The sequence below is a fragment of the Scyliorhinus canicula genome, chromosome 20 (assembly GCF_902713615.1).
Source record: "Scyliorhinus canicula chromosome 20, sScyCan1.1, whole genome shotgun sequence".
In the NCBI taxonomy this organism is placed as follows: domain Eukaryota; kingdom Metazoa; phylum Chordata; class Chondrichthyes; order Carcharhiniformes; family Scyliorhinidae; genus Scyliorhinus; species Scyliorhinus canicula.
This window is the reverse complement of record NC_052165.1, coordinates 25,130,762-25,154,603: the sequence shown is the minus strand read 5'-3', so window position 1 is coordinate 25,154,603 and position 23,842 is coordinate 25,130,762. Positions and strand designations below refer to the sequence as shown.

At 44.4% G+C, this 23,842-nt stretch overlaps 1 protein-coding gene across 4 annotated transcripts in view; it reads right to left on the bottom strand.

Annotated features, from left to right (window-relative positions):
• Positions 1 to 3,624: 3,624 nt before the first annotated feature.
• The window catches only part of ptprb (protein tyrosine phosphatase receptor type b), a 135,841-nt gene continuing 115,623 nt past the window's right edge, over positions 3,625 to 23,842 (bottom strand). For all 4 annotated transcript variants that reach the window (XM_038780471.1, XM_038780472.1, XM_038780473.1 and 1 more), the window contains 14 exons: positions 23,119 to 23,362; positions 22,916 to 23,013; positions 22,641 to 22,746; positions 20,447 to 20,521; positions 20,320 to 20,337; positions 20,132 to 20,213; positions 19,915 to 20,005; positions 18,438 to 18,514; positions 18,177 to 18,311; positions 16,143 to 16,265; positions 15,728 to 15,891; positions 13,208 to 13,343; positions 10,766 to 10,886; positions 3,625 to 5,825 (listed from right to left, as the gene is read on the bottom strand). In XM_038780471.1, coding sequence (XP_038636399.1) covers positions 5,803 to 5,825; positions 10,766 to 10,886; positions 13,208 to 13,343; positions 15,728 to 15,891; positions 16,143 to 16,265; positions 18,177 to 18,311; positions 18,438 to 18,514; positions 19,915 to 20,005; positions 20,132 to 20,213; positions 20,320 to 20,337; positions 20,447 to 20,521; positions 22,641 to 22,746; positions 22,916 to 23,013; positions 23,119 to 23,362 — 1,493 coding nt within the window. In that variant the 3' untranslated portion in view covers positions 3,625 to 5,802. The remainder of the gene's footprint in view (positions 5,826 to 10,765; positions 10,887 to 13,207; positions 13,344 to 15,727; positions 15,892 to 16,142; positions 16,266 to 18,176; positions 18,312 to 18,437; positions 18,515 to 19,914; positions 20,006 to 20,131; positions 20,214 to 20,319; positions 20,338 to 20,446; positions 20,522 to 22,640; positions 22,747 to 22,915; positions 23,014 to 23,118; positions 23,363 to 23,842) is intronic.

Genomic DNA, 23,842 nt, shown 5'->3' with positions numbered 1-23,842 from the left:
AGATTATAGATAATATATTAGAATTCCTACAATGCAGAAGGAGGCCATTTGGCCCATCAAGTCTGCACCCAATTCATTTTTTCCAATTAAGGGACAATTTAGCGTGGCCAATCCACCTAACCTGCACATCTTTGGGTTGTGGAGGCGAAACCCACACTGACACGGGGAGAATGTGCAAACTCCACACGGACAGTGACCCAGAGCTGGGATCGAACCTGGGACCTCGGCGCCGTGAGACAGCAGTGCTAACCACTGCGCCACCGTGCTGTTCCCAGTGGTATCTGAAGTTTTGTGAAGTTTTCTCCTGCTCTTTTCCAATGGTAGTATTGGCAAAACCTCAAGAGGTGATTTATTTGTGCAATTTTATCTTTCATCAACAAAACTAGTTTTCATTCATCATGCAAGGTTAGAGTGTCAGAATTCATCACCACCAGTAAACCACTTATCTTTGTTATCCTAATGGCCAAAGCACACATTAGGTCTAATTGTATGTTTGTAGATTTTATTTGTTAAATTATTTGTTACTCAATCTTTTTAAAACTAAAGACCATAATACGTCTACCCTGGACAACATTCGTCCCTCAATCACTATCCGTAAAACATATTGTCTGGCCCAGTACCTCATTGTTGTCTGTGGGACCTTGCTCTATCGAAATTGGCCGTTTCTCTATATTATGACATTTTGAAGATACTTCATTGGCTATGGAGCACTTCTTGACATATTGAGGTCACAAAAGGGTTCTATAATTGCAGCTTGATTCTTCTAGTAAATAGATTACATATGTGACAAGACAATCCGTGAACGGACGCATTTAAGAACAACTTTAGAGGAGAATTAAGGATGCCTTCTGGCATCAACACACCATATCATTTATAGGGAACATACTGGAGTATTAAGAATAATGTATGGGTAATCTTACAATTTAATAAGTGACATAAGGTGAGTAGGTGGTGTGCAAGGAATTGGCAGATTGCTTTTACTTGCAGTTTTGCAAAAATAAGTGACTAAATGCTCTCCCGAATGCAAGCTCAAAGCAGCATGATGTGTTGTGTACTGTTCCCGAGAGCTTTAACCCTAAAGGGTTGCAGTGCTGGGCTGCCATTCAAAATAAACCTTGCTAATCTTATTCGAATTCTGTAACAATACAAAATTGCTCCCGTATAATGCTTCTTCCAAAAATGTTCAAGTTAGAAAAAGCACTAATTGTGAAATTAATATCTAGTAAAGTGTATATTCTTCATTAAAATCATTTGAGAAGGATAGTAAAAATATGAACCTGGATGCAGTGATCAGTGGGTAAGGGTCAGCACTGTCCATTTGTTTCGCTGGCCGCTGGGTGCAATGTTTTGGGGACTTGTTCTAATCCAGCACCTTTCCCAGAATGGCTACACCTTACTGATAGAAGGAAATTTGTGGCATCTGTGACCGAGGCACAAAACTGGGAGGCCCTTCAATCAATCAGATTGACGAATCCTGAGTCACACTGACCTGGATTTTAGGGGAATCGGAATGACTCCCGAACAATTTTAAAATTGCGGCAAGATTTGAGTCTGGATTCTCACCCCTAGTGCTGGGTAAAGTGGTGTATATAGATCAGAGGGCATAACAAATGGACACCCACGGAAGCACAGTCATAAAAGTAGCGACCTTTCTCGAGCCTGTCTTAAAGAATAATTATTCAATAAATGTTAGCATTTGAAATAGTTTCATGAGCTCATTATGATGAACTGGTATGGTAGGTTTGTGATGCTTTCATATGAAGGGACTAGAGGAGCCATGAGGCAGGGGTGCTAAAATGTAGTCCGGTGTGATCATAACCCTATTTGAATGTCTGTCAAATAGTCTGCTTGTGCAGCTTCTTGATCGACTCCTTCCATTGCTGGCTTTCAGGTATCATCAATTGCACAGCTTCCTTCCCCAGGGATTCCCGGCCTAATGTTTCGTGTAGGGCACAGTATGTAACCATGTTGTGTGAGACTGCTTAGGGAGCAAAGGAATTGTTTGATTGGAGCTGTAGTTAAGAGCTTGTGTAATCTCAAATTATAGGAAAAGGATGTTTACTAAATTGGAGGCCCTCGGGACAACCAATATCATTTGACTGAATGGAATTTGAGGAGGCGCTACGTGTGAATCTTTCCATTTGAACAAATGTGAAGAGGCGCTCTGACATGAGGTGGTGGGGGGTGAATTTATTTGGGCTCCTTTTCCAAGCTTTCCTTCTTCCAAAATCAGGACAGTACCATGAGCAAACGTCTGTGAAAATTTACTTGATGGTGTCAACAGATTAATTACTTAATGAGGATATTGGATAGGAATTTCTACGCTTCTGTGAAGTGCCTTGGGACTTTTTTTTGTTATGGAAGAATGGATGCAATTGTTATTGTCATTGAATGTCCCTTTGAATGGCTTCAGGGAGTTAAGTTCTACCAGTGCCAACTGAGTCACTTCAAAAGGGGGTGAAATTCTCCTGAGCTTTTCAATAACTGGTGAAATGTTAGTAAAACTCTGAGAATATCAATGCTGCTTATGTTTGCGAGTGGGTGAGGAGGCTGCCTCAAGGGGAGAGGGAGGCATCTCAATAGGATTCTGATGTTCTCCCAACCACAGGCCAAATGAAAAATGTTCTGAACAGGCCACAGCAGATGTGTTAAGCTTCTCTTTCTGGGGCGAGATCCCATAAGGAAAGTCCCAGTCTCCACAATCCCAATCCGCAACCACCCCCCCCCCCCCCCCCCCCCCCCGGCACACCAAACCACACATGAAGATTCCTTCTTTTGAGATTATTCCACAACCCCTTCCCCGTCACTTGGCAGGCAGACACTGGGCAGAGCGAGGCCAACAGCACAGGTTCAAGACCCGTACCAGCTGAGGTCATTCATGAAAACCCCACCTTCTCAACCTTGCCCCTCGCCCGAGGTGTGGTGACCACCAGTCAGCTGTCCCCTCTCATAGGGGAAAGCAGTCTGGGACTATGGCTTTTACTTTACCTAGCTAGAAATCCATCCCGCTTACTGCTCCCCCTCGCCCCCACCTCCATCACTCAGGATTAAAGCTGGTTTGTCTTTCAGCACATCTTTGGTTTGTGGCAGGAACCTGAGCACCCACGCGGACACAGGGACAAAATACAAACTCCACGCAGACAGTAACCCGAGGTGGGAATCAAACCTTGATCCCTGGTGCTGTGAGGCAGCAGTGCTAGCCATTGTGCCACTGCATCGCCCCCTATTGAATGCCAACGGTTATAACGAGCCCCCCACCCCCCATGTTAAGTGTTCTTATGCCCGTGGGCTGGGTTGGCAAAACAAAGAACCTGATTTCACCAAACAGGACTGTGAAGTGGCGTTTCTAAAGACCCCAAAAGCAGCATTGACTGACACTGCCGGGCCATGTGACCTGGTAGAATGCTCTTTCTTTCCCAATCTGTGTTTTGGAGATGGATGAGGGCCTGACATTTATTTCAAAGTGGCTGCCACATCAGCCTAGTGCTATGTCCCTCACAACATAGAACAGGACTGATGGTGACTGTGAAGAATTGAGTGTTCCAGTTATCGGTCTGAAAGAGAACAAAATGGCTGCAGGAATGTAGAAAATGAGGAAAGTAGAAAGTGGGATGAAATAAATAATTGAGGTATCCAATGCTTTATTTGTCCATCACTTCCCTGAAGACAGATGCATGAACATGACAACTAATGTGTACCAATGGTTTATACTGTGCCAATCTTTGGTCTTAACCTGCAAAATCTAAAGTACAATATCATCTTTGATCAAACATGGCCTTTCATTTAAAGTTGCATTTAAGAAGGATAATTTTACAAGTGGGCATGTAACATTACACTTGTCTGTGCATTGATAGAGCTTTTAAGGAAACTACATATACTATTTTGCTCTTTAACAGGGAATATCTATGCACAGTTAATTTGCCAGAAATGGTGGTTTGTGTAAAACTGTAAATTAATTTTTGACCAAACAAAAAATCAGCAATTATGGCTCTTTAAAACTGATTTAACTAAATGTTGCACTATGAAATTGGAGGTGATATTGCTGAAAAAGCTTTTTGTCTTGCACTTATGAGGGCAAATGTAAGGGAAATCAACAAATTTATCAACAAAACTGAAAACATCAGATGTGATTCTACGATTGGACAACATTTGCTAAATAATCCTGAGTGTGCCAAGAATTACGCTGACAACCAATTTAATATTGTCAGTTAGGCTTGCAGTGTGGCACATTTGGGACACTTGAAGCTACAGATATTAATACACGGGACGCCTTGTACTTTGTACACAGAAAGAACATGTATACATATTACACCTGTTTCATCTAAATAAACCAAGTGATGTCCATTTGCTGGTTCATTCATGAGGGCCATTCTCTGACCAATCAGGATCAAGCTGCTTAGTTCAAACTTCAAACAACGGTTGGCAGTTAACTGTCAGTCACCATCAAACTGGTGCTTTCGCCGCAGCAATACCTGTACCAATCAGAGTCCACTTACCCAACCAACCAATCAGCACTCTCTTCTCATACAGTGTAAATTTGTTGATTTCCTTACAGTATATTCGTGCACGTGGCCTGATGAATGCAAAATGAAAAGTTTTGACAAAAATGTCTCTTTTTTCAGCAAAACTCAAGTTCCGTAATACCAGTGGTGGTCCTATTGAAACATCTAATAATCTGAGGGGGCCTGACAGGGTAGATGTTCAGAGGATCATTTCCCTCATGGAGCATCTAGACTACTGGGGCCCAGTTTTAAATGGGCAGTCCTTATTTTTAGATGGCGGTGAGGACGAATTTGTTCAATGAGGGTCATTAATCTTTGACATTCTGTTTCGCAGAGATCAGTGGAGGGTGGGTCATTAAATATATTCAAGGCTGCGTTAGACAGATTTTGACCTACAGAAAGTCGAGCATTGTGGGGGATGGGCAGGAGATTGGAGCTAAAGCCGCAGTCAGATTAACCGTGATCTTATTGAATGGCAGTACAAACTGAATGGACGAACAGTCGCCTTCTATTCCTATTTCTTATGATCTGAAAAAATGGTTTTTCAATGTAAGCCCCCAAAACGGTGATCATACTTGGGCGCAGTGAGAAGATGAAATCTGTAACTCTATTGACAAGGTGTTTCTAGTGGAACGGGACACTCCACACAGTGTTCATTGTTTTTCTCTCTCTCTCTCCTGAGAGCTGATGCATCTACTCACAAATGTGGCTAGCAGAAATGAGTGCTGAATAGTGCCGAGACCGGAACTCACAAAAGAGCAAATGTCTTAGTTGCTAAAATGCTATGATGAAAACAGGCCTGATGTTAACAAACACCAAACCATAGCCTTCAAAGCCTGATGGAAAGGTTTATTCAAAGTGTTTATTCCTCAAATATCTCTCCAGTGTAAGCACTCAGCACAATTTTCCTTCCAAATACCGAGTTTCCACACACAAAAGAATTTGAATAGCATAGAATATTAAATTGTGAATATTAATCTCTTTAAAAATTAAAGTTATTAAAAAACTAAATTATATACAGATTATTATTTTTACTTACAATATACATTTTATAATAAGTAACTTAAAATACATAATTCACCAGTTTTAAAAATATACATAGTATAAGAAATATTTATTTGAAATATATAAGTATATACAATAATCTCTAATACAATTAAATTACAATGATATCCAAAAAGAATATCAAGCAAATAAATTATACACACGATAAAATGCCAGACTTGGTCTTTATATAGTGCATGTTTAGCTGTACTGCCAATGAGAGTCATTACATCAGAAGACGATTTCTTCACATTCTTCAGTGCCGTCCGAAGAGGAAATCTATGGAATCAGCAAAAGAAATTGCGATTTCTCATAATTCTCCTTATGTTTCAAAATATCATTCCTCATCTTCTCGTGGTGGTGTCATGATTAATAATTCACTGATGCTGTTTTTGAGAGAGGAACTACTGGTGAAGAATCTATCCCTCCTCATCTTTAATGTCACACCATGCTTTGAGCACCGTTTTGTTTACTGAATTTAGGGTACCCAATTTTTTTTTTTCACAATTAAGGGAGAATTTAGCATGGCCAATCCACTTACCCTGACATCGTTTTCGGGGGGGGGGGGGGGGGGGGGATTGTGGGGGTGAGACCCACGCAGACACGGGGAGAATGTGTAAATTCCACATGGACAGTGACCCAGGGCCAGGACCGATCCCGGGTCCTCGGCGCCGTGAGGGCAGCAGTGCTGACCACTGCGCCTATTTGAGCACCTTCACAGGGTGACGGTAGGTCTGGACCATAGGGAATGAAAGTTGCCTAGGGGAATGCACACTGGATGTTGAACCTGCAGAAAACATCTCGAGTAGAGACTCAAAAATGTAACAACCAATTTGACGAATAGTGTTCCCAAATGCCAATGGCTCCCAATGCAGCAGCTTGCCCATTTTTCTGGCAATTGATCTTCTCTGCAACTGGCGAAAGTTTCTGCTTCATGGTGAAATGAACCTCATTTTGATATTGTTGGTGGCCAGGAGGTGGAAAGGAAAGTTGCAGTTGCATCTTTCAAATCAAGGCAAAGGTCTTGTGTTCTGAGACTGCTGCTGCAGACTCAGCCGTACAATGTCAACTGAAATAGAACCATTTACAGTGGTTCTGCAATGTAAAAGAAAAGACAAGGAGGCCAGATATTTTTGACAGAGCTTTCTCAATCAGGAAGTCACAAAGTGCTTTGCAACCACATCTGGAATGTAGACATTGTTATGGTGCGGAAATCGGGGCAGCCAATGTGTACACAGCGAGATCCCACAAAAAACAGTGAAAACAATGACCAAGACATTTGTTCTGGCTCTTGGTATGGGATCAATGTTGGCCATGACTCACCTGTTTTTCTACATATTGTTTCAATTCACAAAGAAAATCATTTCTGCATGCTACCCGTGTACAATTTTAGCACTTGTAAATATGAAATTAATTGCAATCCATAGCTTCAATTACTTTTCCTCAGCTTTGTAAAAATGGAGATTTGCATTCCCTCTATGGGGAATAGTTTTTTGTTCTATCTCTTGTTGGTGTAGTTTCTAAACATAACAGCTCTCACCAATGAGCTGTCAGCCTCCAGTGAAAAATATTTTACTTCAACTGAACTGACCACAATTCTTCTCCAAACTCTGACCAAAGTCTACTTGTGTTCAAAGTGGGTAGGGAATGTGGTTGTAGAATCAGTAGAGGGATGGCTCCGTGCATCAGTCTGATTATAGTCTGGGGTCCGGGCCACATTTGCCAACTGGACGGCCTCATCAGAACGCTGCCACAAAGCCCCAGTTCACCATTTACTGAAGGCAGGATGTCTGTCTGGTCCAACTGGTCCAACATGTTAGGTTTATAATAATAATTGTTATTATTGTCACAAGTAGGCTTACATTAACACTGCAATGAAGTTACTGTGAAAAGCCCCGAGTCACCACAGTCCGGCGCCTGTTCGGGTACAGAGGGAGAATTCAGAATGTCCAATTCACCTAACAAGCATGTCTTTCGGGACTTGTGGGAGGAAACCGGAGCATCCGGAGGAAACCCACGCAGACACGGGAGGACGTTCTGTCTCCGCACAGACAGTGACCCAAGTCGGGAATCGAATCTGGGGCCCTGGTGCTGAGAAGCAAGTGCTAACACTGTGCTACTGTGCTCACTACTTCATAGCCAACGAAGTGCATCGGAATATCCCAAGATCATGAAAACTGCTATATAAATGCAAGGTTGTTTTGTTCCACTTTAGACTGGCATGGGCTGTTGCATTATTGAAGGCATTGTAAATGAAGCTGACCTCAGACTGGTGCACAGAGCCATCCCTTCACTGATTCTACAATCACAACACCCACATCCCCTACCCACTTTGAACACGAGTAGATTTTAGTCAGAATTTGGAGTAGAATTGTGGTCCGTTCAGCTGAAGTTAAATATTTTTCACTGGAGGCTGACAGCTCATTGGCGAGAGCTGTTATGTTTAGAAACTACACCAGAAGTGATTGGACAAAAAATCATTCCCCAGCTTCATTAGTTGGGTGGGGTGGGGGAAAGGCTGGAAACACACTGGCAGCGTTCCCAGGTTTTGTTCTGGGCTCTGGAGGAAGCTCTAATCTCTGCTTTTGTTAAGTGCATGCTCAATTTCCTTAATGCTCCACTTGCTGGAAACTCTGCATTCAATTACATATCGTAGCTCATTCAGAATGCTGACACTTATGTTTTGGTTTTCAGCAGGATCCATGGTTTTGCTATCTATAAATCATATTCAAGATCCTTTGAATGCCATCCGGAGTCTTCTGTCTGTTCGCAGTCTATGACATTAGGCTACTCTTTATTTCTCCTTCTATTTGTTCCAAGCCTAGTGGCTAGTTTTCCAGACAGCAGGTTTCTACCTTTGGAATCTGCTTTCAAAATCTGCTGTACATTCTCCTTCCTTGTTATCAAAGCCCGACTAATGACTTTCCACATTAACTGTTCTTTTGGCCCTGCCCAATTCCAGTCCACTTCTTTTTCCTCCCACTCAGTGTTAATTTTTTTCTCTGCTCTCTCTCAGATGCCCTGGGGCAATTCTAATTGAGGCGGGGCACACATGCACCAGATGAGGTCTTGTAGCACAGCGTCCCTGCCTCTCAGCCAGAAGCTCTAGGTTCAAGTCAGGGCGGAACGGTGGCACCATGTTAGCACTGTTGGCTCACAGTACCAGGGAACTGGGTTCAATTCCGGCTTTGGGTGACTGTGTGGAGTTTGCATTTTCTCCCCATGACTGAGTGGATTTCCTCCGGGCACTCCGGTTTCCCCCCACAGTCCAAAGGTTGGGTGGACTGACCATGGTAAATTGCCTCTTTGTATCCAATGGTATATAAATTAGGTGAGGTTATAGGATTACAGGGATAGGGCAGGGAGTTGGTCTAGGTGGAATGCCCTTTCAGAGGGTTGGTGCAGACACGATGGGCTGAGTGGCCTCCTGCACCTTAGGGATTCTATGGTTCTAAGTCCCACCCAAGGACTTGATGGCCAAGGAAGGTGTGTTCATAACACAGGCAAAGACGTTGAGGAACAACCTACAAAGTCCTTCCAATGCGTCAATGATTGGCACTAAGAGTGGGAGAGATTTGTCAGCCTCTGGTGACAGGCTAGCGACCTGTTCCAGGATAAACTAGCTATTGAAACAGATGCAAGCATTCCTTGTGCACCAGGGGCGAAATTCTCCGGTGACCGTTGCGATGCCCGGGACCTGCCGCCAAAAACGGCGCTGATGATTCCACGTCGAGCCCCGCGAAACATCTCGTATTCTCCGGGCCCGAAGCGGCGTTACGCCATTCATGTCGGCGTCACCCACTGACATCGGGCGACGTAATCAACAGCCCCCGGCGTGACTACACAAAAGAGGCTCCCCCCCCCCCAACCCACCGGCACCCGCACTCTATGATCCCCCTCCCCCAGCACCCGTCCTCTGTGATCTCCCCCCCCCAATCCACCGGCACCCGCACTCTATGATCCCCCTCCCCCAGCACCCGTCCTCTGTGATCTCCCCCCCCCAATCCACCGGCACCCGCGCTTTGTGATTAAAATCAGGGGCGGGATTCTCCGACCCCCCGCCGTGTCGGAGAATCGCCGGCGGTCGCCGTGAATCCTGCCCCCGCCAGCCGCCGAATTCTTCGGCACCGGAGATTCGACGGGGGCGGGAATCGCGCCGCGCCGGTTGACGGCCCCCCCCCTCCCGGCGATTCTCTGGCCCGCGATGGGCCGAAGTCCCTCTGCTGTTATGCCGGTCCCGCCGGCGCGAATTAAACCACATCCCTTACCGGCGGGTCCTCGGGGGGGGGGGGGGGGGGGGGGGGGGGGGGGCGCGGGCCGATCTGGCACCCAGGGGTGCCCCCACGGTGGCCTGGCCCGCAATCGGGGCCCACCGATTGCGGGCGGGCCTGTGCCATGGGGGCACTCTTTCCCCTCCGCATCAGCCATCAGCCTCCGCAATGGCCGACGCGGAGGTGACCTCCCTCCCCCCCCCCACCTGCGCATGCGCGGGGATCACGTCAGCAGCCACTGACGCTCCCGCGCATGGCCAGACTTCCGCTGGACGGCGGAGTCCCTTCGGCCCCGGCTGGCGTGGCACCAAAGGCCTTTCCCGCCAGCCGGCGGGGCGCCAACCACTCCGGCGCGTGCCTAGCCCCTAAAGGTGAGGGCTTGGTCCCTAAAGGTGCGGAGGAATCCCGCCGGGTAGGGGAGAATCCCGCCTCTGGTATTCAGCCTCAATGCTGGAGGAATGAAAACAGTTTTGAAATCCACTACTGGAAAATAAGACTGACCCTGGTTCTTTGTCAGGCACTCCCAGGTAGGCCTCTCTCATCAATGATAATTATGACTGAATTATGGTCGTTTAGCACCGTCTCTTATCGGAATTGGGTTGAGATGACATCAAGATTTTCCATGGAGTATTTATAACAGCTGGCTGGAGGAAGCCTTTATCTCAAGAGCCTGAATTGGATTAAAATCCAAGTCTGAGGTAAACGTACAACATTCAGTCACCACTCAGATCCTGAGCAAATTATTTTCTTGGTAAATTGCAGTGAAAACATAGCTAATACACTTTCTGTTAGAATAAGCATCAAGGCCATTGAGTCCATTATTGTATTTTAATTAACAGCTCACCTTGGTTACTAACTCAGATAAATAGACCATCATGTAATACTTTATCAGTAAACAAAATGCATACTATTCCATGGGAAATTTACCTGCAAGGGTTATTTACGTACCTCTGTGATACTCAGGGTTAACATTCTCATATATAGGAAACAGTGGATTTTCTTGTTCACTTCGTAGCTTTCTACTTCTTAAAACATCTCTTGTGCATAAATGTAAATATGCATATTGACACTGAAAGAAAAGTTCAAGGAGAAATTAATTTTCTCTCTTAATTAAAATTCACTTAAAAGTTATATGTTATTTGCCTGACGGTTTGCCTCTTGCATTAATGTTGGCAATAAGACATTACTGTAAATAAACTTTGCATCTCGCTCGCAGGTTTGACTGTTTAAAACATAAGGCCAGACAAAACGCTCTTCTGCCTATCTAGCCTTATCTTATCACAAGGTTATTTTTGTCTCCTTGCATATTCACTTTCCTTCCATTTTCAACAAACTGATTGACGGATATTTGGGCAATAATGAATATGTAATTGCCACTGCTGTCTGCAGCCTTACGTCCTCCAGGGGACAAAGAGGTTAACTAAGTAATAATTCCCACTGATTTTCTTGCTTATGTTTATTATTCATTTTTTTTATTTTCCTCCTCTTGGCATTCCTTGGGCAGTGTGCCATTTTCTGATTGCAAAGTTGCCCTCCACAGTCTCGAATAACTTTACTACAGTTACTGTAGAAAATGGGATTGTGGCAAAGTTCTGTCAACGGACTGGGAGCAGCACTGAGAAAAAATTCAGGGACATGGCTACTTGAAGTATACCAAATAGAGGGAGAATTTGTGTGGTTTACATCATGTTATTGAGAATTTCCGCACTCCAGTGGGCAGCAGGATCTCTCCCTTGTGGGCTGTCTTTCAAAAGATGTCTTATTTGCAGAATGTGAGGGAATTCACATAAAAATACACAAACAGGTCCTAAAAATATAACCATTCAGTTTATTCATGCCCTCATAAAGGATTTTATGTGACTCCATCTCTCTTGGATGATATGCTGTGTGTATGAGGCCCTTCCTGTCTGTCTGAAGTGAATTGTGGGTAAAAAGCAGGCAAAAATCTGGTCAGCACCATCTGTTTGGCCCTCCCCATTGACTTGATGACTGCGGACCAAAGGGGAGCCCATTGCTGTGTATCATGTGTGACTGAGGGAAGGCACAGGGGAATGGCTTGCAGTTCCAGTGTGAGAGTGGGAATGTTGCAGAGACATAGCTGTGATAGCAGGAAGAGGAAAAAGGGATATGTGAATCTTTTTAAAAAATAAATTTAGAGTACCCAATTATTTTTTTCCAATTAAGGGGCAATTTAGCATGGCCAATCCACCTACACAGCATGGGTGCGATTCTCCGCCCCCCACGACGGGTCGGAGAATAGCGGGAGGGCCTTCCCGACATTTTCCCCAACCTCCCACTATTCTCCCCCCTCCACGGCCGCCCCCCGACACGAATCGCTGCTCGCCGTTTTTTTTTACGGCGAGCAGCGATTCTCCCCTATCCGATGGGCCGATTTCCCAGGCCTTTACGGCCGTTTTCACGAACGCCAACACACCTGCTCTCACCGTTCGTAAAAACGGCCGCAAAGTGCCGTTCTGGAGAACCATGGCACCGATTGGCACGGCCGCATCATGGCCGTGCCAAGGGTGGCATGGGCCGCGATCGGTGGGCACCGATTGTGGGCAGCGGGTCCGAACCCCGCGCACTCTTTGTTCCTCCGCAGCCCCGCTGGATCAGTCCGCGGGGCGGCTGAGGGGCATGATGGCCCGCGCATGCGTGGGTTTCACGCATATGCGTGATGACATCATCCGCGCATGTGCGGATTGGAGCCGTCCAATCCGCGCATGCGCGGCTGACGTCATCATGCGCATCAGCCGCCGTTACCCTTGGCGCGCGGGCTTAGCGAAGTTCGCTAAGCCTGCGATGCCGTGGTTCACGGGGCCCCGCTGCTAGCCCCGACCGGGGAGCAGAATCGGATCCCGGGAGGGGGCGCGAAGGCTGCCGTGAAACACGGCTAGTTTCACGGCAGCCTTCACGACTCTCCGCATTTGCGGAGAATCGCGCCCCATATCTTTGGGTTGTGGGGGTGAGAGACAAGTGAATCATGACTAACTATAGTGCAAGATGGTTAATTTCCCTATTATATCACTTCCTAATTAATTCCCTAATTCAAATACAATTTTTTGCATCCAGAATTAATGCGAACCTTCACACATTTCAATCTGGAACCTGGATTATGTGAATAATTATGCAAATGAGCTGATCCTAGAGAAATGAGTTTTTGTGTCATTATTGCCATTACGGTTAGGTGAGCATCATTTAGAACTGCAATGCCTACGCACAAAAATCCTCCCCTTGGTGTCTTGCTGCCCGTCCTCCACAATGAAGACAGTCCACTTGAGATAACTTGAGACAGGCGTTAAAAAATAACAGGCTATTGTCCTTTTAGATGTTACGAAAGCTAAATCACGTATGACAGAATTCTGTCACAGTGCTATCAAACCCCATTACCTCAGTTTGCACCATGTGAACCCTGTGAAGCCTCAGGTCATAAACTGTCCCATAAATGTCTACAGAATCTTTGCTCTCCAAATGCTGAAGGATTCTGTCCAAAGCAATAAATGTGCCTGTCCGACCGACTCCAGCACTGTGTAAAAAAAGCAAAATCTAAAATAAGCAGCAAAGAAATAAACAAACCGAACAATATATAGTCCTATCTGTAGATATTACCAAACACTCTTTTCATCTCGGAACCTTAATTCAAATCCAGGCCAAACTAACAGGGTCAAGACTTTTTCCTAACTATTTGCAATGGATTTGGCAGATTTCTGTCCAATTCCTTTTGGTGCTAACCCACAGCACGACGTTATTTACATTTGGTCATGATAGAGACCATAAAAAATTCGAACTTCAAACTAGTGCTATCAGGGTTATGTCAATTTCTAACCTAACTATTACTTCTTCTGCCGTGTTTGAGGTGAGAGTTGAATTCCGCTGTTTGAGAGACGACCGTCAAGAAGCCTTAACCTGCAGCTGGATGAGATACGTCTAATATAGGAGGGCTTGTTGCCATCAGTCCATGCTTAAGTTGGGCAAAACGTTCCACTCCAAACTGACATCCATTAACTTTATACGAGTAATGGTCAGCACGATGGTGCCGTGGTTAGCACTGCTGCCTCACGGCACCGAGGGCCCAAGCTCGATCCCGGCCCTGGGTCATTGTCCGTGTGGAGTTTGCACATTCTCCCCATGTCTGCGTGGGTTTTGCCCCCACAACCCAAAGATGTGCAGGGTAGGTGGATTGGCCATGCTAAATGTGCAGACGGGGTGAGACTCCGGGCGTGTAGGAAGGATCTGACGGGGAGGGTATTTCTCACCACCAGCCTAGCTCGGACTTGGAGCTTCTTTGAAGGTTTTGCAGATGAGGCATTCTGCCAAATGACTACGTAAAATGGTTATGATCAAGCTCAGTTTCTCCTTATGGCTCCTACAATGTGCCCAATGAGACACTGGAGAGTGGAACATTACGTCACCTAATTTTAGGTCAAGTCCCCTGAGAATTTCCTAAATGAATCTCGATAGTGATTTGCTGAAGCCTTGACCAAGTGTCCCGAAAGTCTCCGGAAGTGCTTCAGCAGCATTTAAGCATGAAATAGCACTATCTCTTTAAGTGGTTTAAATTCCACATCAATGCTTTGTTTAGTTCCAAACAGCTAGCTGCTGTTGAGAGAGGACATTAGGATAAGTGCTTGCTCCCAAACTGCTGCAGGACCCACAGGAAGGAAGGACGTGGAAGCTTTGGAAAAGGTGCAAAGGAGATTTACCAGGATGTTGCCTGGAATGGAGAGTAGGTCTTATGAGGAAAGGTTGAGGGGCCTTTTCTCATTAGAACGGAGAAGGATGAGGGGCGACTTGATAGAGGTTTATAAGATAATCAGGGGAATAGATAGAGTAGACAGTCAGAGACTTTTTCCCTGGGTGGAACAAACCATTACAAGGGGACATAAATTTAAGGTAAATGGTGGAAGATATAGGGGGGATGTCAGAGGTAGGTTCTTTACCCAGAGAGTAGTGGGGGCATGGAATGCACTGCCTGTGGAAGTAGTTGAGTCGGAAACTTTAGGGACCTTCAAGCGGCTATTGGATGGGTACATGGATTATAGTAGAAAAATGAAGTGTAGATTAATTTGTTCTTAAGGGCAGCACGGTAGCATTGTGGATAGCACAATTGCTTCACAGCTCTAGGGTCCCAGGTTCGATTTCGGCTTGGGTCACTGTGTGGAGTCTGCACATCCTCCCCGTGTGTGCGTGGGTTTCCTCCGGGTGCTCCGGTTTCCTCCCACAGCCCAAAGATGTGCAGGTTGGGTGGATTGGCCATGATAAATTGCCCTTAGTGTCCAAAATTCTATGATCTATGATTAACCTCGGACAAAAGATCGGCACAACATCGTGGGCCGAAGGGCCTGTTCTGTGCTGTATTTCTCTATCATCTATGCCTCCTCAATGAGCACTACCAGGCATTTTAAATGGCAAGCAGCAACTTGACTATGTAGAAAAGTAGAATTTCATTGCACTTTCTGTGATGACCATCCAATGCTGACATTTTTTGGAATGTTCTTTTCGATATTTTACAAATAAAGGGTGGGCTATTCCAGCCATTCCCACCGGCAGGATCTTTCAATTCCATCAAAGGCGACCCCCTCCCTCATCGCGGGTTCCCTGGTACTGGAGGGTGTGACCAATGGGAATCCTGTTGATAGCGGCGGGACAGGAAGATCTCATCGTCAGCCAATTGCAGGCCGCCCCTGTCAGTGTAAAATACACCCTGGGTGGGTGTATCCCGCCCAAAGTATTTTCTTGCAAAAAATAAATCAGGCCCTGAATGAGTCTCCGAGCTGCTGTTCCTGGCAATTTGTTTGGCCTTGACCAAAGAAGATCATTAGCACCGAACAATCTGTCAAAAATTGCACCCATCACCATACGTATCTATGCAATCAGTCATCCAAACACAAAGTACCACTCAATTTATACCTGCAATGTATAACTGTGGGTCCTGAGTTTGGTGTTCTGTTAATATAATCTCGCACTGTTCGCACAAACTGGATTAAAGATTGCGCTGTTTCTGGCACACCATGATCTGGCCAAACTGTGTAGTGAAAGTGACGAACAATCCATGCACAGTCAAGTTGATCCTCCTAAATAATAAGAACAAAAGTCTTAATAGGTGGTATTACTTGCTCTCCTACATCGCAAACTTCTGTGCGTAAACTGGATAAATGGAAATATATATAGAACGTTGACAACTTGGTATAACTTGGAAGCCTGCTTTCTCTAGTGAAAAAGTAAATACATTTACACCCAACTGTCTAAAAGGTCGAAGATGCAAGGTTTAAATAAAAACAATACGATTGACTCAAATTTTTAAAAGGCATTTACAGACCCTTACATTGCATATTTTGAATTCTCTGATTGTCCATTCTGGTAAGACCGATTCTGACAGCATCTGGACAATGAGATCTCCATAATACAAAGCATCATGATCAAAGGGCCAGTAATGATCACACTTTACCTGTTCATTAAAGCACAGAACAAACTATCATCCATTTGCACAGCCCAACAAATAGGCAATTACAATTTCAAAATATGAATAATTCTTAAAAACGCTCCCCTCAGTACCCATTGGGCTCCTCCTGATATCCTGCTGTAGCTTTGACAGGAATCCCAGGGAAATTATAGTAATGGCTATTAATGCAGCTTCTCGTCCACCATTACTCTTCAGCTGTTACAACAGGAGGTTGCGACGCCTTCAGGAATTTTATAAAAATTCATTCTTGGGCTGTGGTGCCACTGGCAAGGTTGGTATTTGTTACAGATTCCTCATCACACTGAGAAAGTGACTGTGAATCATCTTCTCTTTTGATAGAACTAAGTGACAGATTAAGTAACTTCAGAGGGAGGTGAAATGAAATGGAATGAAAATCGCTTATTGTCACAAGTAGGCTTCAAATGAAGTTACTGTGAAAAGCCCCTTGTCGCCACATTCTGGCGCCTGTTTGGGGAGGCTGTTACCGGAATCGAACTGTGCTGCTGGCCTGCCTTGGTCTGCTTTCAAAGCCAGCGATTTAGCCCCGTGCTAAACAACCCCATGTCAAATATAGAACATAGAACATAGAACGATACAGCGCAGTACAGGCCCTTCGGCCCTCGATGTTGCACCGACATGGAAAAACACTAAAGGCCATCTAACCTACACTATTCCCTTATCATCCATATGCTTATCCAATAAACTTTTAAATGCCCTCAATGTTGGCGAGTTCACTACTGTTGCAGGTAGGGCATTCCACGGCCTCACCACTCTTTGCGTAAAAAACCCACCTCTGACCTCTGTCCTATATCTATTACCCCTCAATTTAAGGCTATGTCCCCTCGTGCTAGCCACCTCCATCCGCGGGAGAAGGCTCTCGCTGTCCACCCTATCTAACCCTCTGATCATTTTGTATGCCTCTATTAAGTCACCTCTTAACCTTCTCTCTAACGAAAACAACCTCAAGTCCATCAGCCTTTCCTCATAAGATTTTCCCTCCATACCAGGCAACATCCTGGTAAATCTCCTCTGCACCCGTTCCAAAGCTTCCACGTCCTTCCTATAATGAGGCGACCAGAACTGTACGCAATACTCCAAATGCGGCCGTACTAGAATTTTGTACAACTGCAACATGACCTCATGGCTCCGGAACTCAATCCCTCTACCAATAAAGGCCAACACACCATAGGCCTTCTTCACAACCCTATCAACGACCCTATCAACCTGGGTGGCAACTTTCATATAGAACTGGAATTACATAAGGGTGGCACGGTAACCCAGTGGTTAACAATGCTGCCTCACAGTTCCAGGGTCCCATGTTCAATTCCCGGCTTATGTCACTGTCTGTGTGGAGTCTGCACGTTCTCCCCCTGTCTGCGTGGGTTTCCTCTGGGTGCTCCGGTTTCCTCCCACAGTTCAAAGGTTAGGTGGATTGACCGTGCTAAAAAAAGCGCCCTTAGTGTCCAAACAAAAGGTGGGGTTACTGGATTATGGGGATAGGGTGGAGATGTGGGCTTAAGTGGGGTGCTCTTTCCAAAGGTCAGTGCAGACTCGATGGGCCAAATGGCCTCCTTCTGCACTGTAAATTCTATGATTCTATGAATCCAATATCTTCACGGTCACTTTTACAGATGTTTTACTGCCAGATTATTTTCATTGCCAGGTAATTTTTATTGCCAGATTATTTTCATTGAGTAAAATTCTCAAACTGACATGATGAATCTGAACTGCTATTTTGTGAATGATTAGTCTCGTCCAGTGGATTAATTGTCCAATATCATAACCACTACATTCCTGTACCCTTCATGTTTTACGATATATACAAAACTTCCATTCATATAACATCATTTACAAACAGCAGATACTTCTGAAGGAATACAAACAGTAAATGCTTACCCTTCCCTTTTCTACACATTGTGTCACCATCACAATATTGTGAACATTTTGCTCCCAAACCATTTTCCAGAAGTCATCTTTAGTTCCAGGTAGAGGGCCTTGAGTGGCAATGTATTCCCTTCGAAAATTGCATCCCTAAAAATTCCCAATCAAAGGTTACTTTATACATGCTGAAACACTAAAATTTGATTGTCTTTCAAGTGCAAAAAACAATTGAGCAACATAAAATAACTAATATACTGAAACAGTAGTCCAGCTTACTGGTATATAACTGGCGTTGATGTAGTCTGAACAAGGATCATCATCAATGTAAGTTAATTTCACCCTTGTTGAGTCATCTAGTAATAAACAGTAACAGAAACATGAATAAATAACAAACTCTGGTTTTGTACCAGAATATCGATTATGCTTTCAAAATTACAAAGGTGTTTAACATATACAGTAATTAAAACAATTTACCTAAAATGTCAAAATGGAACTTTCCTGCCCAACTGCACTTTACTGCCCACTTCCCATATCACTTGATTCCCTTTCAGACCAAAATCTGTCTCTCAGCCTTGAATATTCCAAGCAGTGGAACATCCACAATCCTCTGCGGTAGAGAATTCCAAACATTCATAACCCTCAGAGAGAAGAAATTGCCCCTCACAAAGATGTGCGGGTTAGGCGAATTGGCCATGATAAATGGCCTCCTTCTGCACTGTAGGTATTCCATGATTCTATCTCAGTCCTAAATGGTCGACTCCTTATCCTGGGACTGTAAATGTAAATAATCTTTATTATCACAGGTAGGCTTACGTTAACACTGCAATGAAGTTACTGTGAAAAGCCCCCAGTCACCACATTCGCGGCGCCTGTTTGGGTACACAGAGGGAGAATGCAGAATTCTCACCTGGTACGGGAATTGAACCCGTGCTGCTGGCCTTGTTCTGCATCACAAACCAGCTGTCTAGCCCACTGAGCTAAACCAGCCCGGGACTGTGCCCCGCTCTTTGTTCTAAATTGCCCAGCCAGAAGCAAGAGTTCTGGGCCAAGTTGACACTGAGAGAAGAGATTATTAAACCAGACTTTAAGCAAACTGTACAATCAAATTCCAAAACAGAGTCAACTGCTGTGGCTATAGTATCAAATTACAAGCATCAGATTTCTGAATAAGTCAACCACTGTACCACTAAATTGCCCACTCGGCCTCCTCAGGATTCAAGATGATATTGACTCAACCTTCGGTTGTACATTTCTCCCGATGATAACTGATGATTCAAGGTTTACACTAAAACCCAAAATCTAGATTGCCATTATTTTTTAAAATATAAATTTAGAGTACCCAATTATTATTTTTTCCAATTAAGGGGCAATTTAGCGTGGCCAATCTACCCAACCTGCACATCTTTGGGTTGGCGGGGTGAAACCCACGCAGACATGGGGAGAATGTTCAAACTCCCCACGGACAGTGACCCAGGGCCAGGATTCGAACCCGGGTCCTCAGTGCCGCAGTCCCAGTGCTAACCACTGCGCCACATGCCGCCCTTAGATTGCCATTGTAGTCAATTCACCTGAAGTAAAAAAAATCCAGTGATCAAATGGTTAAACAAGTACATTAGCGTTTGACAGCCAACATGCAACATCATTAGCACTGTAGAGCTCAAATTGTATAATATTTCTATTTGGCCGACACTAAATTCCAGCTCAAAAGTGCATCATCTGTAACAGTCTGCGACATGAGGAACATTACACTTACAAGGCAGAATATTATTGTATCGATTTTTCCCTCTGTTCTCGGGTAATAATGCTGTGTCAAAAGGCTGGTTTCTTCCAACATCTTTTAAATCCTTTTGAAGAGAAAGCAATAACTCAGTATAATGTACCCCGGGAGCTTTTCCTATTAGCAGTACCTCTCACAAAACCACGTAAATGTGTTTATAATGTTTCAAAGTAGATGGAAGTGGCTACCCTACCTCATACTCCTCCGACAGGAGATAACTGGAATCTGCTTGCAGTTTGGTAAACTGGTTTTCGAACTGGCTTGCCTTAATTTCTCTAAAATTAATTTGGCAGGAGTAGATTTATGAGAAACAACATCAAACACAATTGCAATAAGTATGCAGCGATTCACATGTCCATGACAAATATTATCGGAACCAACCTGGAAATTGGAGGCTGCCTGAAAAAGAAAAGAGAAATGAAGTTCCAGGGAGCACATTTTTATCAAAAGTTCTTGTTTTGAAGGTGAAAAGTTATTGAGGTGAAGCTGTGGATCAGAAAGTTCTCACCTTCCCTGTACAAGAGGGACAGTTACAGATGATGGCCTGTCTTTTGGCTTTGATACTGGTCGAGATTCCACACTCCTACAATCAAAAACACATTGAACAAGAATGTAAGAATTTCTGGGAAATGGTGAAATGATGTTAGCCCAACAAGCCTCTCCCATTTTACCTTCTCTAAACTTAAGCTCACCTGAAATGGAATCGCAGAATTGTTACGGCGCAGAAGGAGGCCATTTGGCCCATCGTGTCTGCACTGGCCTTCCGGGTCAGCGTCATGACTTGGTGTGATTCTCCTGCCCTTTCCCACAGTCCTGCACATTCTTTCTATTCAAGTAAACATCTAATGCCATCATGAATGCCTCAATTGAACCTGTATCCTACACACTTCCAGGAAATGCATTCTAGACCTGAACCACTTGTGTGAAAATGTTTTCTCCCATCGCATTTGCTTCTTTTGCAAATCACTTTAAATCTCTGCCCTCTCATTCTTGATCCTTTTACAAGTGGGAACAGTTTCTCCCTAACCACTCTGCCTAGTCCCTTCATGATTTTGAACACCTCTATCTAATCCCCTCTTAGCCTTGTCCTCTCCAAGGAGAACAATCTCAAACTCTCCAATCTAGCCTCATAACTGCTTCCCGTGTGTTAACACAGTAAATCTCATTCTCCTGTCATCCCTGTGCTCACTCACCTATACTGGATCCCTCTCAAGCAATGTCTCGATTTGAAAATTCTTATCCTTTTGTTCAAACCTCTCTGTGATCTCACTGCTCCCCATCTCTGTAACCTCCTCCAGCCCACAACTCTACGAGATATCCATGCTGTTTTAATTCGGATTCTCTTGTGCATCCCCCATTTAAATTCTCTATTACTGGTGGTTATGTCTTCAGTTTTCCAGATCCCATGCTCTGGGACTCTCTCCATTCATCACTCTACCTTGCTTTAAGACACGCTTAAACTTTGACTAAGCTTTTGGTCACCTTACCTGATGTCTCCTTATGTTGCTGATCGATGTAATTCTTTGTTGCATAAAGCTCCTTGGATGTTTTATTACATTAAAGGTGCCATATAAGTTGTTGTTGTTTTTGACAGATCAACTCACTTAGCCAGTTTTGCATTACGTTCTTCATTTCTGCCTCCAGAAAGCCATCCAATTGTTTTATTAAACCCAATCATCCTCCCTATCTGTTTGATCTTTCTTGGGAAATTACTCCAAATCTCTTTTAAGCCTTTTGAATTTGACAGTTGATGCGCGATCAATAACTACTGAAACGAGGATGTAGTCCGAATTGAAGGCTTTAATCAACAAGATGTTTCCCCAGCAGCTCGAGTACAGAAAGAGGCCGGCTGCTGGGAAACACGGGTTCTTATACCCCGCCTCACTGGGCGGAGCTATCTCATGTTCCGACCAATGAAATCCAAACACTTGGGCCAATGAGCAGCGAGCCTTCTCCGCCAGTGGTAGCTCACACTCCCAGGTACTGTAGTACCTCTAGTCATACTACCACAACCGTTTTACCCCACTCCCCTTCTATTGCTATTTGTAATCTTTAACTTGTCTCCTTTGGGAATTGAAGCCCTCACTGCTGCGATTAATGTGCCTGGATTCACGTGAATTGCCTTTGCAACCTTAAGAACTCTAGTTACATTGTAATGGTGTGCATTAGCAGTTTTAAAACTCACAATGGTCGGACTTTTGCAATGGAGGTGCTTTTGCTCAACTGATGTTACTTTGGGGAAAATACACGCCTAAACAGATGATTACTTGAATAGAAACAATGTGCAGGATGATGGGGAAAAGGTAGGGGAATGGCACTAGGGCATGGCACTCATTTGGAGAGGTAGTGCAGTTACAAAGGGATGAATGGCCTCATTCTGCACTGTAACAATTCTCTAATTCTGATGCAGGGTGTGCTAAGAGAGTGCTAGAGATTGGCATTATTACCACTGAATCCTACCATGCGGCATTGGCTACAGCCAAGCAATTCCATATGGCTGCTCTAACTCTGGTGCCATTACAGCGGTGCAGTGGAAATCCTGCTAAGCACATTTCCACCACATGGACAGCAATGTATTGCTGGCAGAGCCTGAACCAGCTCCAAGGATTTTCATGACCTAGTTCAAGGCATAAGGAACTTCAGTGATTGAAGTGGATCAATAGGAAATATCAACTTTGGCAGAAAACTGCCATAATACTCACGCTGGCTTCACTTTTCTCCTGCAAACAATTATAGCCATGACTGAAATGAGGATAACAATCAGGAACACGCCAGCACTCGCTCCTTCTATGACACCCAAGAGAGGCTCTAGAGACAGGACACAAAAAGGTTGTTATCCACTTTGAAACATGCAGGTTAAAATCCATATCAATATGTGTTGACCATCTATTGGGGATCTGCTATGTTAGCAGAAGGTAAAGTTAAAATGTTTGCCCCTCTGCGATGTTTACAGTGACTTACACAAGCAAGCACCTACCTGCCTCCGTAGTTATAGGCAAGGAGAAAAAGGTGTCTGAAAATAAAGGGTTGTTCCTATCTTCATCAAATAGCTGAGTGAAGGCACGCACGCTGATTCTAAAAGAGTAATCCAGTCGTTAGTTTAGCACAGTTGTAAAACTTTCAGAAAAAAAACTTTGTCAGAAAATGGAGGAAGGAAGCCTTTCTTCTGAGAGTTCTGACCTGTATGATGTTCTGGATTTCAAAGGTCCATCGCAGAATGTTTTCTGATCTTTCTCACATTTCCCTCCCAGCCTGTCCATCTGCGCCCCAACTTTTATTTCAAATGTTTGCAACGTGCCGTCAGGATTTTCTGCACATTTGCTTGAAAAATAATTTGTTTGATAGTTTTGGACCGAGCTGTTCTGTTTGTATTCTAGGTAAGATGGCAGCGGGTGCTGTTTGTCTGGCTTCCTATTTTCAGTATCTAAAAACAGAACGAGTTAGTCGTATTGAAGTAAAATGCATTAGATCACTTCAGTAAAACCCCCTTATCTGTGTAGCTCTGGCGGATGGGGACAGTCAAAATTTTAACTTCTTTATAATCCTGATTGGATTGCGGTGTGTTTCCAGAATTTGCTAGTTTTTCCCAAATGTGCAACCTTTTTTTCAGCTTTCACCATCCTTATGTATGTTTGTTAGCAGTGAGTTCCTGGTTAGGTCCATTTGTGTTCCGATATTACTGCATGATTCTCTTTGCTTAAATACGCAACACCCCCACCAACCCAGAAAACATACAATGAACCAGCAGAGGGCAGCAGAGCAGAGCTACTGATCAGCTGTTCTGGGGAAATTTGCATACGTGCAGTGCGGTCAGCCTAAGTTGAAGGTGAACCTGCGAAGAAGACCCAAGGAGTTTGAGTAAAGGCAAGCAACCAGCAGAGGGCAGCAGAGCAGAGCTACTGAT